The 18,501-nt window shown below is 39.6% G+C and overlaps 1 protein-coding gene across 9 annotated transcripts in view; it reads left to right on the top strand.

Annotated features, from left to right (window-relative positions):
* LOC148011598 (TATA box-binding protein associated factor RNA polymerase I subunit C) overlaps positions 1–17,672 on the top strand; it is a 70,988-nt gene extending 53,316 nt beyond the window's left edge. For 7 of the 9 annotated variants that reach the window (XM_087670972.1, XM_087670969.1, XM_087670971.1 and 4 more), the window contains 8 exons: positions 12,323–12,382; positions 12,518–13,045; positions 13,958–14,051; positions 14,353–14,817; positions 15,417–15,470; positions 15,640–15,814; positions 16,495–17,372; positions 17,459–17,672. In XM_087670972.1, the coding sequence (XP_087527098.1) occupies positions 12,323–12,382; positions 12,518–13,045; positions 13,958–14,051; positions 14,353–14,817; positions 15,417–15,470; positions 15,640–15,814; positions 16,495–17,372; positions 17,459–17,595 (2,391 nt within the window). In that variant the 3' untranslated portion in view covers positions 17,596–17,672. Of the gene's footprint in view, positions 1–12,322; positions 12,383–12,517; positions 13,046–13,957; positions 14,052–14,352; positions 14,818–15,416; positions 15,471–15,639; positions 15,815–16,494; positions 17,373–17,458 lie in introns of those variants that run through there. The other 2 variants (XM_087670977.1, XM_087670975.1) reach the window with 2 other exon arrangements.
* Positions 17,673–18,501: the final 829 nt, after the last annotated feature.

Genomic DNA, 18,501 nt, shown 5'->3' with positions numbered 1-18,501 from the left:
ACTAGTATTGCTATTGTTAACATTGACAAAACAATCTTTACTCCCTCACTCATTCACATTTTCTGACTCAAGCACTCACAAGCAAGCAAGCAAGAGAAGAGAAGAGAAGAAGATGAAAAGAAGAGTCCACTTTGCCACACACCAAAGAATGAGCTCGCATTCACTTTTTGAACTTTATATAAATGCCCTAAAATCCCATGGACATCATTCCATTTTTTACATAGCCGGTCATAGTCTAGGTTCTTTTTCTCTTTGCCCTAACTTCCTAGCTTAGTCCTACCGCATGTTCATGGTTACAAATTGCACAGGAGGGGGTCTGGCGTTCTTTTACAATGTGTCTTGATTGCGGGAGATTACTTTGAACCGCTTTTGCATGAGATTTAGGATCTTGAATATTTCATAGCGGAAATATTACATTCTCTCCCCCTTAGAGGAATCGAGATGTCCTCATCTCGAGAAAACCTGGGGGTATTGTTGGTTGAGAGTACTTTCATCCATCCAAGTGGCATCCTCTTCGGGGTAATCTTTCCACTGGATGAGGTATTCTCTCAAGGTCCTGGATCTCAAATGCCTCTCCCTAACATCTAAGATCCTGTCAGGCCGCGGTAGCTCAAGGACTCCTTGGCTAGGCATTACAACTTGTTGATCATCAAGCACGTGACTAGGGTTAGGCACATACTTTGACAAGCTTTTATCGAGATAGCTAACTTCTTAGACTTAAAGATTGAGGTAGCTTGATGGAAACCGCTCATTGATTGTTTGTCCTTACTTGCAGCCAAAGTGTTATCAAAATTTCTGAATACATATAGAGGTTCTCAAGCGAATGAAGGGGATTGCCAAGCAGCTCGTTTTGATAGTCCTACTACAATCCAAAAGGATATCGCATGTAAAGTGGTGCTGGAGGATTATCCAAGGCTTTTGTTTTATGCAATAGATATTTAAATTCATGTGAGTACACATCCAAGCTCTTCTTTCCCATAGTAAGCTCAAATAACTTTCAAAAATTCTCAATCCGATCATCGATCAAAAAACGTTCTTGAAAAAATGATTGAAAATCAATCCGTGTCACCAACTTGAAGCCTAATAGACCGGCCCACCACGCATATGTCTTCCCCTGTAACATGATTTGCACACGCTCGATACGGTGAGCATTATTGAACTAGTACAAACCAAAACACGCTATCCATTTGTTTAACCATGGAATCGATATTCATCTTAGTACATTCCTTTTTCTCCCCTTTAAAGGAATTGGGTTGAAATTGAATAAGCAACGCCCTCATGTTTGCAAGCACAAATGTAAAATTAGGAGTGCACAACTTGGCTAACTGCTATTGTGTTTCTTTTATTTGAAATTGAAGTATCACAATGAGGGATGAATATCGATCAAATTTGAAGGAAAAAAAGTTTTGGGATGCTGCTCATGCATGTGTTTGTGGGGCTTGAGAGAAGCTAGATAGGCATCCTCTATATATTGAGGTTCAATGGGCACGGGTGCATCACAAAAACATACTTTGTGAGGAAACATGTTATCAATAAGAGAAAGAAATAGAGAGAAGAAATGAAATTTTAGAAAGATATGGTAGTTTGGAGATCATGAAGCGTAAGAGAGGAGAGTAGAGAAAGTAGAAATAGTCCACATTTAATGCAAAACTAGATCCTTTTTTTTTGCTGAGGGAGGGGGGGGGGGGAGCTTTAAGACCTTGCTTATAAAGACTTTGACATTAAATGAGTAGAAGATAACGTTTGGCGGCCAGACAACCATAAATAATAATAAAAACGTTAAAGAAGAGGGTAGACACTTTACGTGTCGCATTGGTCTGTCTCCAAGCACAGGTAAGTCCACTAGAAGAGTCTACCACTCTCCCCTGCGCTCCACATTAAGACCCAAATTACCATGCCAAGCAATCAAGAAAAAACAAGATTGCCACCCAACTGTGCAAGCAAATTGAGGAAAATGCCACACAAGTACCTAGAATGATGGGCAATTCGTCTATCAAAAGACCATTTGACTACCATTTCCATTTGTGAACCCCTAGGCAAAATTGACATCTTGCTTGCAATTCTTGAGTAGCTGATACACATAGCTGACAACCACCTATACCATGCAATGAAGCATCTCCCTCTCTCTCTCTCTCTCTCTTTATATATATATATATATATATATATATATATATATATATATATATGCAGCTATTATGAGGATTTTACACACTTTCTCTCTCCACAATTGGCCAAATTTCTCTCTTCTATCAAAGGTATGTTTTTCTCTCTCCTTGCCATAGTCTTTTCATACTCATATGTTTGAGCGAAGAGACATTTGCAAACGTCTGAAAAAATTAAAATGTATGTTATCCATAAGATACTTGTTCCATCGGCCAAGTATGTTTTGAATAACATACTTTGCAAATGTATGAAAGTATGTATTCATAATATACTTGTCCTATCAAATTTCTTAAACAAACAGTCCTAAGTGCCCAAAATTTAATGATTATATCATAGCATTCCCAAAATTGCTGCAATTTAACTCTGTAGCGCCCAAGCGACTTGTTATTTGGCAAAATCGACTTGTTATCAAGCAACTCTTTTTGTGTGCTTAAGACTTTGTCGAGTAGTTCAGCCCACTTCTCTAGATCAACATACTGCTTTGGACTGTTTTAGGTTAATTTTTTCTTTGTTCTTTGGATCTAATATCTATAGTGAGTCTACAAGCTTACACAATGTGGCTCCGTTATGTCAAGTCTTCACATTGTAATGTGTGTTTTAAAATGTGTATGTCATGGAAAAATGTGGTTAATTCAGTGTATACTAGTAGAAAATTATGTTAAATTTTCAAGTGACGTATGGTTCAAATTTTGTCAAGTTTTCGCATTATAATGTGTGTGGTTACTTAAATATATAGTAGTAGAAAAGTATGTTAAATTTTCAAGTCACATATGGTTTAAACAATACCACTAAAAGATACGTTTTTTACATATTCATACCCGTATGAATATGAGTATGAAAAATGTATGAAAAAACTATGCTTCCTACAATTAAGGTAAAGGGGCCAATAGATTTTCATCTAACAATCCTCTATTATATATATATTTTTCCAAGAGAGTTGCATAAATGTTTTTTAATGGTCAAACTATTTATATTATATAGAAATCAAAGAAAAAATATTAGGATATTTTGATATTTTTATGAAGTAGGCTTAGTTACAAATGAAAGGTTCATAAAAGAAGGATAGTGAGGGGCCAATAGAGTGACACTCGCAGATGCATTGCTTTAGGGTTTTACAAAATCTAAAATATAAAAAAGTTTACATGGCTCAATTGTTGACTTAAGTTAAGCTCATTTGTAATTTAAAAAAAATTATATTATATTGTTAAGTGGCTAAAAAAGCCACATCTTTCTTGTAAAATTGTCACTCAATTGGGGTGGGGTGTGTTTTCTTTTTGGAGGGCGCTACTTTACTGGCCCCTTTACCCCAGAGTCTTTCTCTTAGTTTTGGTTTGGATAGCAAACAATAAATTCCATAATGTATATTTCATGCTTTGGGGAGGCTATTTTGATGCCCAAATGTATGGTTGTGCTTTTGGGATGCTATTTGGATAGTTTGGAGCTTGATTAGCCCAGCTTGCAAAGGTTTATTGCTGTTATAACAATTTGGACAACAAGCATATAATAGTAAGCTTCATGCTCTCAATGTCATAACTTGCAAAGGTTTATTGTTCTGATAACAATTTGGACAACAAGCATATAATAGTGAGCTTCATGCTCTCAATGCCTATTGTGCCTACATGGTATTTTGAGTATGCTACATGTCTATGGTGATGTCTAGCATTGATGTATGAGCTCGGATATAGTTGTAACATGCTTTGGCACTTGAATTTGAGCTACATTTGATGTACTTGGGCTTTGGTCAATTGCTTTGAGCTTTTATGCTTGCTTATGGCTATTGAAACTTCATTTGATACTTGTGCTCTTAGATATATTTGTGATGTGCTTGGGCTTCGTGTTGTGAAGAAGAGTGTGGAGGCATTGCTAAGGTTTGCACTGAGGAAACACGGAGTGTACGACCACGATAGAAGCACAATGAGACAAACACACACATAGAAAGCAAAACTCAAACCCTAAACACAAACTCAAAACTCAAAACTCAAACACAACTCTGAAATGAATGAATGCTGTAAATAAATGTAAAGTATACAACGTGCCCAAGGGAAGAGCAACGTGTCGGAGAGTGATGTCCACCAGTGGAGACAGATCCCAAGTGCTGTGACCACTAGTCGGAGTGATAGAGTGAGAAACATCAAATGCTGATCACCAGGGTGTGAGGAAGCCGAGGCAATTGTAGAGAATGGCTGATGATGTGGATGGAGCAGCAAAATGCAGTAGTAGAATGCCACAATAAAGAAAACGCGGCAGTAAAATGCAGCAATAGAACGTTGCAGTAAAATGAGGTGATGGTAGCAATCGTGAAGGATGGACTGCCACGTGGTGGGAGATTGGTGGCTGAGATTTGCACACAAGGGTGAGAAATGTGCACGGAAGAGAGAGGGCTGAATGGAGGCATAGCTTGTCTATTTATAAATGAGGATGGATCCTCCCAAATTAGGGTTTCACTGAACTCTCTTGAAATGCTCTTCGTTTTAGGGTTTTCATTAAATTACGTTTGTTTTGGAGCTGTTTAAGTGTCTAATCAACATTGAATGCATTTCTTAGCTCAATATCCCCTCCTAGGCCCAAAATAGGGTGAGAAGAGAAGGCCAACCCACTTTGCCTAAGGCGTCCCACCCCAAAGCGGCTTGGGCTTCAGACAAAGGTTACATGATGGTTGCCCATTGGCCTACCAAGACTACAGAGGTGATGGTTATCTTACCAAGGGAGTCCAAGTAGTCACCCTAGAGAGGATAGGGAATTGGACAAAGAGTGCTTGTTAGCTGCCCAATGGCATACCAAACCCACTTTGCCTAAGGTGTCCCATCCCAAAGCAGCTTGGGCTTCAGACAAAGGGTACATGATGGCTGCCCTTTGGCCTACCAAGACTAGAGAGGTGATGGTTATCTTACCAAGGGAGTCCAAGTAGTCACCCTAGAGAGGATAGGGAATTGGACAAAGAGTGCTCGTCAGCTGCCCAATGGCATACCAAGCCCTGCAAAGGCGGATGGAACTACAATCAACTTTTTTTTAATTTTTTAAAAAGTGAGAGATCGTTTGTGATCAATTGAGTAGGAGACGGATGAATGAGAAGGGTTGTCACAACTCTATAGAAACAAAATTTGTATCCTTTTTCATTAATTTGTCTATATAATGATTTATTAAATTTATTTTCTTTGTACTAATTAGATATAAAGAAAAGTGCATTAGAGCTGGCCACTGATGAGTGGTCACAGGTTATGGTGGATCTAGGCGGTGGGTTAGAGAAAAGATAGTTTACACTTCTACCTATATGGCCCGATTGGGCGCCTGTGACCAGAACTCACGCATATCAAGGTTAGTTCGCACACAGAAAAGATTGATGCCTTGAAGTGTAGGCTAGATCCACCAGAACAGACAGTTACAATCAACAAGATGACATGATCATGAAATGCTTGTATAATGTGCATGTGGGCTGAAAGCTTGAAATGTATATTTCTTTGCATAGGAAAGTCACATGAAGATTCTGATACCGTTTTTGTGATGTACACGGAAAAACGTTCATATGATACCCATATTGAGGGGGTCCCTAAATTTTAGGAGATCCCTAAATTTTAGGAGCCTCAAATTAGCCTAAATAGGGATGTCATTCTAAAAATAGTAAGTTCTGTACTCTGACTGTGCTTACTAAATTTGATTGTTTCTATTCTTGATAGTATTCAGCCTAAAAAGGAAGGCCATAGAGAAGAGACAAGTGTCAAGACACTTGTCACACAAGTTTCCAAGTGTCCCACCACTTGTCACATCCCATGACATTTTGGCTGGACACTTGTCTTGTGGTACTCCACTTTCCCCTTTTGTACTAGCTCTTTTCTCTCCTATAAATAAGAGCTCGTTTTTCTTCATTCAGCATCATTTTTCTTTGTTGTAAACTCATGTACAGCATCCACAGATAGCCAGAAACTGGCCCCATCCATCCCCATCATCATCCCCCACTTCTCCATGATCAAATTCCTCCATATTTCCTCTTCTATCACTACTGTTTTACAAGACAGCAAGCCTGTAAATTCATTACAACACCTCCTTCTCAAGCTCTTTCTTCCATTTTAGGAACAAGAAGCAAGCCCTATCCATGTACTACTGTTCAACGATGGAGAAAGGCTGATTTCCACTCTTTCTTCTCTCATACTGTAAAGGAATCAGTTCTTATCATTGCATAATAGATAATGCATGTGTTTGTACATCTTTGCATGATCTTGTGAGAGTGGGAATTACTTCTCCTCACTCTCAGGTTGATTGTAACTGAGCTCTTTCCTAAGGGACTTGGGTTGAGTAGAAATACATTTCTTCAGGGGGGATTACCCATCTTCAACCCTCAATCTTGTCTCCATTACTTTTACATTTTCATGGCTGTAATTTTGTGAGTAATTTTCATTTTCAGCTTTAAGTGTTCATTCTCTTTTATATTAAATCTCGAAAACAAGCGAATATCATAATTGTTAAGTATACTACGTTGTTCGGGGCGTTTACAGTGGTATCAGAGCTTTGGCTCGGTCCTCACCCCAACACTGGTAGTGTTTAAAATTATAAGTTTGTTTGTTTTCAGCCCTTGCATTGAGTGCTTGAGCATATTTTTTTTCTTAAGAGTCTCAATGGATCAGTCAAGCGCTATTCTTCAAGCCATTCAAAGTCTTAGAGAGAAGAATCAGCAAATTCGTGACCAACTTCTCAAACTAGAAAAAGTTGAGAATCCCAAAGAGTTCAAGGAAAGAAGCCCATCTGCTTCAAGGAGACAAAGCCATACCAATGAAAGGAGCCGATCAAGAAGTCCAACTACTTCTAAGAGGCAGTTCCATTCTACTTCAAGACAAAGAAAGAGATCGCGTCGAAGCTCATCCTCTTCTTCAAAGTCATCTGGCGCCTACTCTGATGGACCCTCTTCTAGTGACGAAGAGTCACACCCTTCTCGTGGAAGACCTCATCATCGTCAAAGGCGTCGACATTCTTCACCCTTGTCTCCATCTTCATCCCCATCAAGCACTTCATCATCTTCAACCTCAAGATCCGGGCATGGACGAAGGCATAAGAAGAAGAAGAAGACTAAGTCACTATCTCAACTTGAAAAGAAGATCAAGTTCAGTATGTATGATGGTTTCCGAAATCCTGATCTTCTTCTGAAGTTTATTCGTCAATTTCAAATTTTGTATGGTCGTGACAAGTATAAAGAAAAAGAAAAGATTAAGTTTGTAGCTTTACATTTAACTGACTTAGCCCATACTTGGTGGACGGGGTTGGAATATGATCATGCTGCCCCAAAATCATGGCGGTCCTTTGTTCGCATGATACAAAGCCAATTTCTTCCTGTTCATTTCAAAAGAGATGTAAAAATGGAATGGGATCGGCTTTGGCAAAGGAAAAATGAGTCACTTGGTGACTATACCAAGAGATTTTGGGAGCTACTTTTGAAGGTCCAACATTTCAAGAAGATCAGCAACTCGGAAAAGCTTAGGAAGTTTCAAGGAGGTTTGCATTTTAAACTTCGTACTGCTCTTAATCATTATCATTGTTCTAGTATCGGGGAACTCATTGACCATGCTGAGACATGGGAAATGGAGCACAATGGCAACAAATCATTCCAAAAGAATGATAAGAAGAGAGTAGCTGATGATGAGGAGTATTCAGCCTCAAATGAAGGACAAAAACAACGGCAAAAGCAACCATCAAATCAAAAGAAGATGAAGCCCTATGCACCTCCTAATGCTCCTCAATTTCGCTCCAATCTATACCCACAAGCAAAGCAACTTTCTGAAGAAGAAAAGCAACGCTTCATGAAAGAAGGGAAGTGCTTTAAATGTGGACAAACAGGCCACATAGCGAAGCAATGCCCAAACAAGGGACAAAGCAAGGTTTTTGACAACAAGCCTAAGTCGCCAGTGAAAATCAATGCTATCAGTGATATAGTTGCAAACACAACTCACTCTCCAGAGACGCGCAAATTATTAAAAGCTTGGGGACAGTTGCAAGGTAAACAAGCACTATTCTTGATAGATCTTGGGGCGAATGAAAATATCATTTCCTTGCAATTAGTTAAAGAGCTTGGATTAAAGAATGAAGAGATGGACACTTCGGCAGAAGTTCGCCAAGCTTTAAATGTTGATGAAGGTGACATAGTGAAGACTGTGACACCCTACATTGGCAAGCTCAAGTTTCAAATTCAAGGCTACAGTGACGAAGATACCGTTTGTATCGGAGACCTTGATGGTTGCGATGTGATTCTTGGCATGCCCTGAAATCATAGAGTAGATTCAACCATCTTCTCTTAGAAAAAGAAGGTAGAACTCACCAACAAAGGCAAGAAGTATGAGATCCAAGCTGGAGTTTCTGGAGACACCATACCTATGGTATGCCATATGCAAGTCTATAGAGCAATTAAGGATTGTGTTCAATGTTGTTTGCTTTATGTCACTGATGTAAAAGATAATATGAATGCTGAAAACCAAGAGCGACTTCAGCTCTTGGAAAAGTATAAAGATTGTTTTTCGGAAGATCTTCCTTATCAGCTTCCCCCAGAAAGGCCAGAAGACCATCATATTGATATTATCCCGGGCAGTTCTCCTCCTAATAGAGCACCATACCGTGTGAGACGTCCTCAACAAGAAGAAACCAAAAAGCAAGTCAAAGACTTACTCAACCGTGGGCTAATTAGGCCAAGTAGCTCACCATTTTGTTCACCGGTTCTTCTTGTTCAAAAGAAAGATGGCACATTCAGGATGTGCATTGATTATCGAGCCCTCAACAAAATCACTGTGAAGAATCGGTTTCCTATTTCCAGAATTGACGACATTTTGGATCGTCTAGGAGGCTCAAAGGTTTTCAGGCGCATTGATCTAAAGAGTGGTTATCATCAAATTAGGATAATACCACAAGATGTACACAAAACTGCTTTCTGCACTTCATACGGTCTTTATGAATTTTTGGTGGTTCCTTTCGGATTAACCAATGCACCAGCCACCTTTAATCGAATGATGGAGCGCATCTTTAGAGAGCATCGACAATATGTTGGTACTTTCTTTGATGATATTCTTGTCTTTGGCAAGAATGAAGAGGAGCATCATCAACACTTGGAAATTGTTTTACAATTACTTCAACAAAATCAACTCTTGGTAAATGGTAAAAAGAGTGAGTTTTTCATGAATAAAATAAATTACCCAATAATGGATTCAAATCAACTCTTTGGCAATAAATTACCCAATAATGGATTCAAATCAACTCTTTCGAAGGGATTCAAATGGATCCTGAAAAGATCAGGATAATCCAATAATGGCCTCATCTTCATGATGTACATGAGGTGCGATCGTTTCTTGGCTTATGCTCTTATTACCGCCGCTTCATCAAGCATTTTGCACATATGGCTTCTCCACTTCATGACCTTACAAAGAAGATCTCTTTCCAATGGAAGGAAAAAGAGAAGGCAGCCTTCACAAGGTTGAAAACAACTCTTACTTCTAGACCTGTTCTTATCATTCCAGATCTGGTAAAACCATTTGTGGTGGAAGCAGATGCTTGCGGTGATTGTATTGATGCAGTGCCAAATCAAGAAGGCCATGCCGTAGCCTTTGAAAGCCGCCGTCTAAATGATGTGGAGAAAATGTATGACATTTATGAAAAGGAGCTCTTAGCAGTGGTTTATGCTTTAAAGATATGGAAACATTATCTTTTAGGCAATGAATTCCTTATTAAAACTGGTCATCAAAGCTTGAAGTATTTCAAGACTCAAAAGTATTTGCAGGAGAAACATGCAAGATGGGAAAATTTCTTGTCTATGTTTCATTTTCAAATTATGTATACTCCAGGGAAACAAAATGTAATTGCTGATGCACTTTCTAGAGTGCCTCGCATTGCAACTATTACAGTGGCTCATCATGAAGATTTTCAAACGATGAAGAATACTTATGATGAAGATACTGATTTTGCAGCAATTTGGTCAAATTTACAGCAAGGAGGTTCTCATCTAGATTATTCCATCAAAGATGGTTACCTTCTCGTGAACAATCGCTTGTGTCACTCTTCTTTTCGACAAAAGGTGCTTAAAGAAAGTCATGAACCCCCTTATGCAGGGCATAGAGGGAGGGCAGCCACTCTAAGTGCAATTGAGCGCTACTTTTATTGGCCAACATTACGAAGAGATACACCTAACTTCATTGAGGCTTGTCTGGTATGCCAAAAATCCAAGTATGATAGGTAGAAGATTCCAGGATTGTTGCAACCTCTTCCAGTGCCCAAAGATCCATGGGAATCTATCACAATGGATTTCATCTCAGGTATTCCAAGAACACCTCAAGGTCATGATATAATTGATAGATTCAGCAAACAATCACATTTTATTCCATGTCATAAAACATTGAAATCCGCACAAGCTGCAAGACTTTTCATTCAACGTATCTTCAGATTACATGGTATGCCTTCTGAGATCATTTCAGATAGAGACTCCAAATTCACAAGTAACTTTTGGCGTGCTTTATTTGAGAATTTGGGAACCACTTTAAAGTTCTCCTTAGCTTTTCATCCTCAAACTGACGGCCAAACAGAGGTGATGAACCCTAAACCCTCAATCTTGTCTCCATTACTTTTACATTTTCATGGCTGTAATTTTGTGAGTAATTTTCATTTTCAGCTTTAAGTGTTCATTCTCTTTTATATTAAATCTCGAAAACAAGCGAATATCATAATTGTTAAGCATACTACGTTGTTCGGGGTGTTTACAAGGGTCGGGTAGGTCCAATTCATCACAAAACAAACAAGCTACCCATCCACTCGAGGATGGCGACGAGGAGGGAATTGTGACAAAGTAATGGTGGTGTGGTGTAGAAATTGCCGGTGGAAACAACTTAGGATCCATCTAGTGGTGCTCTACATAATGAGTATACCACATGTTGTGAATTGCTCATGCAGCATATGCTACTTGGACAGGCTCCCTCGCGGGGAAATTGTTTACTTGCCCAAGCGCCCTAGTACAAAGATAATGTAATCATGCAATGCAAAGGGTGAAGGTACAATGTGGGAAAAGGTGGGGGGGGGGAGACTGATCTCGAAGACAAGTAACAAAACCTGAAGAATCCCAAGAAGGGTAGGAACCCCCTCTCAACTTGGAATGGTGGCGCCAAAGAAGAAAGAGGAGCCAAATGTCGGTCTTTACGTGGTGCTAAGAACCATGATGAGAAGAGGCATCATGACTAGAAGAGCGAGGTAGAAGTCATTGCCATGATAGCATCAAGAGAGATGTTGTATCTGCCTCCTAGGAAGATGAAACCATGATGAGAAGAAGCATCCTGATTGAAAGAGCGAGGTAGAGGCCACCGCCATGATAGCATGAAGAGAGGTGCTGTACGATCCGCCTCGGGAGGGGAAGCCTCCATCTTGGTAGAAGAGCAAAACTCCTAGGAAGATGAAACCATGAAGGGAATGGTTCACATCGCATGTCTCTAGCTTAGATGGGACTAGACAAATCTGTACGTTAGTCCTATGCTGAAAACAAAGTCTGCAAAAGAGAGTAAGATCTGCAATCACAGAGGTCAGTAGGGGGATGATCTAAAAAGAAAAACAAAATTGAAATGAAAAATAAACTGAATGAACAAGAGCAATAATGGCAAATGCTGACTGGTATGGAGGTATGATGTAGTATGGTAAAGCCCTGGGGGCTGAATCATGGATGACCCCAATAATGTAAGGGGAAAGAAGTAGGAAATATACATTATACATTTAGTATTTTCTGTTGTTTAGAATAACTGACAGCAGTAAGCAGGGGAAGTGGAAAAATAGCCTTGCTTTTGCAAAATCTTCATATGGTTCATTTTCAATCCCAAAATGTCAAGTATGTTTCCCATTCTCCATATGCATCTGAAATCCCAGTTTTCAGATGTCTGGTTCAGCCAACCATACACATCTAGTTCCAACTATGGTACCCTTTTCACATCGATGCATCCATCATAGATAGGCCCTTGATTGTCAGTAGCTTTGCTTCCTGTGTTTTTATAGAGCTTGAGGCTCATTGGGAGGTTTGGTATGCTACTTGAGAGCAGCCACATTGACTTGCATTACTGGATGTCCATGTGTATTCTGGTCTTAGTATCAAATTTCGCCTTGCAGAAAATTTAAACAAAAGGCTTGTGGGTGGATTTCATGCTTTCTTTTTGTTAAACAGGATGACGAGATTTTGTTCCAGTCCAAAGGATATGCAACATTTGAAGATTGTACTTCACATGTAAGTCTTTGTGTTTGTGAATGTTGCTTTTCTGGCACTAGAATCACAGATCTCAGTTCTGCTTGTATCATATGATAATAGCCACCCTGCACTTTGTTTTGTTTCTGATGCTTGATGTCTACACACAACAAATAGGTTGCATGGAATCCACATCTTCAAGGGGAAGCAGCTGCGATTCTGGAAAATGGAGACATACAAATTTTTGATTTGAACTCGCAACAAAAAACTTGGACCTCAAGTGTACTGGGGAGGGAACATTACATTGACGAATTGTCTTCCAGCTTTAATCACCATCAGCTTGGCTTTATACAGAAGAAAAGGAAAAGGGGAAAGGTTATTGATGATAATTTGGCAAGACAATGGTGGAGTTGTGAGTTCTCGTGGCACCCTCAAGTTATACTTGTTGCTGGTCACAGGGAAATTTATTTGCTAGATTCAAGGCAAAAGCATGGTAGGATGCAGCTTCAAAGTCCTTTTCTCAAGACTTCTTTGGCTACTCTTAATTATATTGGAGGACTAATGTACTGCAATGAAGGACGGCAAACAGACTACTTTACAAGCCTTGCTAGACCTAGCTACAATGATATTTATCAGTTTGCTGCAGCATCAACAAGGCGCTTGATGCTCTTTGATGCACGTCAACCAAAGATTCCACTGCTTCAGGTGCCAGGATTCTCCTTGTTCAGAGTGGTTAGGTGTATGCACTTAATTGAGTTTATTCTAACACTGGAGTCTGCATTTTAAATATTTGGCATGAAAAAACACACATTATGCATTAATACTTAATATATTATTTTTCGGGAAAAAAGAAAAAAAATCTAGCAACTACTGAGGGGATGTATGCCGCGTAAGCTGCTCCTGTGTTTGTATCTGGTCAAAACTGGCCCATTGTCTCTTCTACAGGTTCATCCTGAAGAAGGGCCAGTCAGCATAAGTTATCTTGTTAAAACATCTTTTTTTTGCCATCACTATTATGCAGTGTCCTTGTACTCTGGGGAAAAGGAACTGCTCCTTCCTGTTTCATGTGAATGATGGCTGTGATGAGACTTTGTTTTTCTTTTTTGCTACCAACATTGTGAAACCAAGTATCTTTCTGTTCATCTGGCAATCCAGCTGGATGGATGAAACAAAGCATATGCCAATCTCTCCCTTATCAGGTGCAAATTTTGAAGCCCCTTGCTCTTAGTTAAATTTGAACTTTGGATAGATTTTCTGAAGGCTTGTCAAGGCAAATATGGCTGCTGACCCCCTGATGACAGTAGTTTTGTGAGTAGGCCATAAACCAAATTATACTATAGGAACAATCCAACCTTGAATTAGTTTGCATGTACTTTTTACCAGTCCCTTGCTTGGGGGGAAACTGGGGAAGGGGGGAAACTGGGGAAAAATAAATCATATTCATTCCTGCTGTGAACTTTTTCTTTTAGTATATGCTCTTGAGTCTTACATCTGCTTGTTTTTAAGAGGGGCCTTGGATTTGTGGAAAAAAATCCTGCTTTTTTTTTTTTGGCTCAGAAAAATATGTGCAACATGTGTTTTTGATAGGAATATCTTACATATCGTTTTTTGTTTCAGTGGGAACATAGAATGTTGTGTGAACCACCTAGGGTCCTTCAGATCTACAGTTTCTCAAATCTGTGCTCCCCTCTGCAACACACATTTTCAGCAGGTATGCAAGTCTTCCAGATGCTAGGAAAATGAGGTAGGTTTTGATGCTAGCTCTTTTGGCTTTAAAAAAGGCTCAATGGAAATTCTGGTTTGGAGGTTTAAAAAAGGTTTCAAGTGTTTGTAGGAGGTATGTGCTAAGGCATAGTAGTCTAGGGCAAGACAGCTGAAATTCTACAATTGTTGCATTTTTTAACGTGATTTTCAGAATCTTGTACTTCTGCTCTCAGTTTGCAAGAGAACCTTTATGATGTGTACAAGAATTGTTTGTGGCCATAACTATTTCCTCACCTGGTTCTGAACAGGTAATGTCATTTTAGCATGTGCATGTAAGACGGGTGATATACATGCTTTCTGTTATGGCCCATACCCAGAGGTGTATTCGACAAATATCTCAAGTTCAATAATTCAAAGGAACCGAGATGATTTAAGTCTCAATGATGTTTTATGCTCCTGGGGTCTTCCATCCAATCTCACTCCTAAGAGAGTTGATTCTGGTGAAAGGATTGGAAACAAATTTGAAGCTAGTGTCAGCACTTGGGAACGCCGGCAATGCAACCTCTTTCCCAAATCTTATGAAGTGGAAAATGTTTCAGGAATTTTCAGTTTCTCACATATTTCACAAATACCAATGTTCAACGTATTGCACCTTACAGGGAGTGGTCTGATCATATCACAGAGTTACAGAGTCTCAACAAAACTGGACTCTACAAGTTGTGGCTTTGTCCGCACCACTCCCAAGCCAATAACTGCTATAGGATCAAGTGCTGGTATGTTAAGAGATGTATGGGTTAGGTTTACATAATAAGTATATGCAAAGAGAGTGTGTTGGAATGTGTTAAGCATGTGTTACGACCAAAGGCTTCATGATGAGGGGCCACATGTCTGTATGAGAGAGAGAGAGAGAGAGAGGGGGGGGGGGGGGGAGGGAGGGAGGGAGGGAGGTAGGGAGGGACAAAATGGCATGCTATATTGCCTTTATGGAAATCAAATATCCTGTGTCAGGGTAAGGTTTTTGTTTGGAGAGTTCTTATTGGAGTCCTTCGTACTAGTGAAGTAAATGGTTGAAAATTTGGGCCAGATCTTATAAATCTATGTGTCGAGACTACTCTAAACACATTTAATCTCATTCCTGGAAAAATATGGAAAACACTCTGGCCTGGATGCTTGCAAAGAAAGTCGACAGAACCTGAGCTTAACAACTGCAGTAGGGGTTCTTTATGTTAGATCTTTAGAATTTGTTTTAGCTGATAAAGGGCCTTTCTTGCAGTTTGGTGTTTAAAATATTCATTTACCATGTGCCAGATTCTGGAATATGTAATAAAGATCTGACCAAAGCCTTTGTTTTCCTGGTTTGATGTGTTCTCAGCAAAAATAGGAAATAAGCAGTATCGTATGGAGTATCTTCCGGCATTTCTTAACTGTATCCTGAACTCGCCTTTAACCTGACAATATCTTTTTTCAGCAAATTGTCAGAATAAATATTCTTTCTTATTTAAGCTATTGGCATAAATGATAACAGTAAAACAATTCAATGCTAAATCTTACTTTCTGATGTGTCTAGTTCATGGATGGCCTTAATTTTGAGCTAGATATACAGAACGGCCGTATTTGGCCTACTTATATTCAAGATGAGGTGGCGTGGAAAACGAAGGACTTTTGTGATGCTGCAATCACATTGCACGAACACTCTTTCAAAAATACAGCCGATAAACTTAAGGATATGTGTTTGCAATTAATCAAGGAAACATCCCATCCTTTCAGCATGTATCCTTGCAAATGGGAATCCTTTGGAGCTATTATTATTATTATTTTGTCAGTTGTCTGGATGCATATCCTCTGGGCTGTGTGCCAACATCATGTGTTACATATTCTTTTTGTAATCTAGAAGTGTGTGTCCTGGAAGTTTAGTAGGCACAGTGCCACCTACTGCAGAGAGCCTTTTGTCAATTGAGCTTCTTAACAAAATGACAATGCTTTTTTGGATGCAGGACTGCTTATGTTTTTATAAGGGCTGTACTGGGAAAATTTTGTGTGTTTGTAATGATTTTACCTTGCTATTTGCATTGATTTGTGTGAAGGCACCTGCACTTGATTACTTGCTAGAAATTTGTTGAAGGCATCTGCTGTTGGGACTTTGGGATTGCATCATTTTGTCATGTGCTGCTTAACTGCTTTGCTTCTGAGATGTATTTGCAGCGAATGAATAATATTGTGGAATGCGTGGGAGTCAACCTGTTTAATTTGCCATGACAACTGCATGCTTTTAAGGAGCTTTTAGGTACAATCATTACGGGAAAGCAGTATAGTATATTCCTGAATCTTTCATTTGGCATGCCTGCGTATTGATTGCCAGAATCAGTGATGGACTTCTGATTTTATTCAAAACAAATGAGTGTTACTGGTGTGTGATCTGTTGAAGCCTTGCAATTCCTCAATTGTAGCAGACATGAGGTTTCTTTGAAAGCTCTTTGGAGGATTTTACCATCTGAGTTAGCAGGCAAGTCTTTGGAAAGGGTAAAGGGTATGCTCATGAAGCATTCGAGAACGAAAGCTGGTTTGGAGTTACCAGAAATTCTACCTGGCAATGACCTGGCTTCTCTCGTTGTTGCGGCAGCTGATATGCCAGTAACTAGCCTGGAGCAAAAGGAAGAGTCAATCTTATTAGGTCCAGCTCTCCCCCTTCCTGTACTACTTGAGGTCCAGCAGTTCCCAATGATTAGTTCCTCCAACAGACATCATAGAAAAGCACCCTTAATAAGTGATGGTGCTTTCTTGGCACGTTTTTCTTCAGACAGTATCTTCAAAGATCATGTTAATGGCATGGTGCCTGGCTCTGATATATTGAGAGGCTGTGGTGATTGGATTGTTCAGGTTGTTGAAGGTTTTAGGAAGGAGGCTCTTGTTTTACAACGGGCTGAATCAGCAATCTCTTTGACCGACTCCACAGATCTATGGTTAGAGACTGTACAGACTAAGCAGGACAATTGCAGTAAGCATCTTGTTTTCCACAAGCTGGATTCAAGTCATCTGTACTTCCTCCCATTGCAGACATTTGCACATGAAGCCAAGATGCCAAATGTGAAAGAGAGAGTGCAGCTTGAGTGTGCAAGCCAGGAGTTGGATGCCTCCAATGGAGGTTCTTTTGAGAAGCCTGAATTCCAGAACTTTATTGGTAGTTCAGAGCATGATAAGAGGGATATGACCAAGGAAGAATCCTTTATGGGTAGTGCATTGTGTGATGGTAGGGACAACACAAAAGAAGAATGCTTCAGCAAGCTGGACGCAAGTCTCTGTCCAGTTGGACTTTCATTCAAGGACTCTGGTATGCATGAATACTTTCTGTTTTCGGTGACCATCATGTAAAGCCTCAGAACCAAGTAACTTACGAGTGTCTGATGATGGTTTCAGGTGATATTATTGTAAAGCCCGAGGAACTGGATGTCTTGACTGGTCTTAAAGATCAGTTCCAACATTGGCAGACAAATTTTGAGCCTTATGTCTCCTACTGCAACTCCCATTTGTTACCGGTATTTTGTAAAGAATAAGTTTTCAACGGAGCGCAACTTGTACATAATGGAGTACATATATTCATCTTAGTAAATCACACAGCACCTTTTGATTCTCTTCCAGCTCTATTTTTGGACATTGGAGCCAAGGCAAGTGAGTTGATGTTTCTAGAGGCCAAATGCAAAAGCTCCTATGTATGTATCATATTGTAATGGGTTTGCCAGTCTAAAGTAGATATGCCAGAGCTTAATCCTAACTAATGTGTTTTTTGGTGATTTGCTCAAGATGGTGCTCGCTCCGACTGTTATGCCTAATGTACCACCCTTATATTATTCTGTAGATTAATCTTTCTAGCATTGATGAGTGTTCAGATTGAGTGGTTTCCAGTAGCTGTTGGAAGTTGGACTGGACCCTGGGCGAGTGGGATAAATAATAGACAAAACAAGTGGGTGGCCACTCGACAGTATCACTCCTTGAGATATGTAGAATTTTGTAATGTAATGCTGGTCAAGCTCTGGGTGGGTTAGTCAAATTGGAGATAGTAAAGGAGCATTTACTTGTCATCTCAGGTGCAAGAAAACAGGGGGAAAATTATATTGCAAGCAATTTAACACTGGTCTATAGAGTAAGTGGCTTCTTTCTTTGTTCTATGTGGAAGATCATTCCATTTATAGTATAGGAAGCATTAAGCGAATCGGTAAACAAAATAGTTAAATTTGTGTTGTGTATACGGTAGGTTGTGACTCCACTATAGATGCATTGGAGGTGAAAAGTGCCAAGTTTGTAGAAGTGCATCAAGAGTGCACTGCATAACTATGTGCATTAAGGGTGTATACTCATAATATTCCAAAACTCTTATGTGGCAGGCAAAGTTTGCACGGTTTGTGTGAGTTTTGGCAACTTGCGGATACGATAGACAATAGTCTCCACTAGGGAAACATGGA

Source organism: Lygodium microphyllum, chromosome 28, assembly GCF_053477565.2.
Source record: "Lygodium microphyllum isolate KBCC chromosome 28, Lygodium_microphyllum_v1.1.10, whole genome shotgun sequence".
Taxonomy (NCBI): Eukaryota; Viridiplantae; Streptophyta; class Polypodiopsida; order Schizaeales; family Lygodiaceae; genus Lygodium; species Lygodium microphyllum.
The sequence above is the reverse complement of the archived record's forward strand: the minus strand, read 5'-3'. Positions and strand labels throughout refer to the sequence as shown.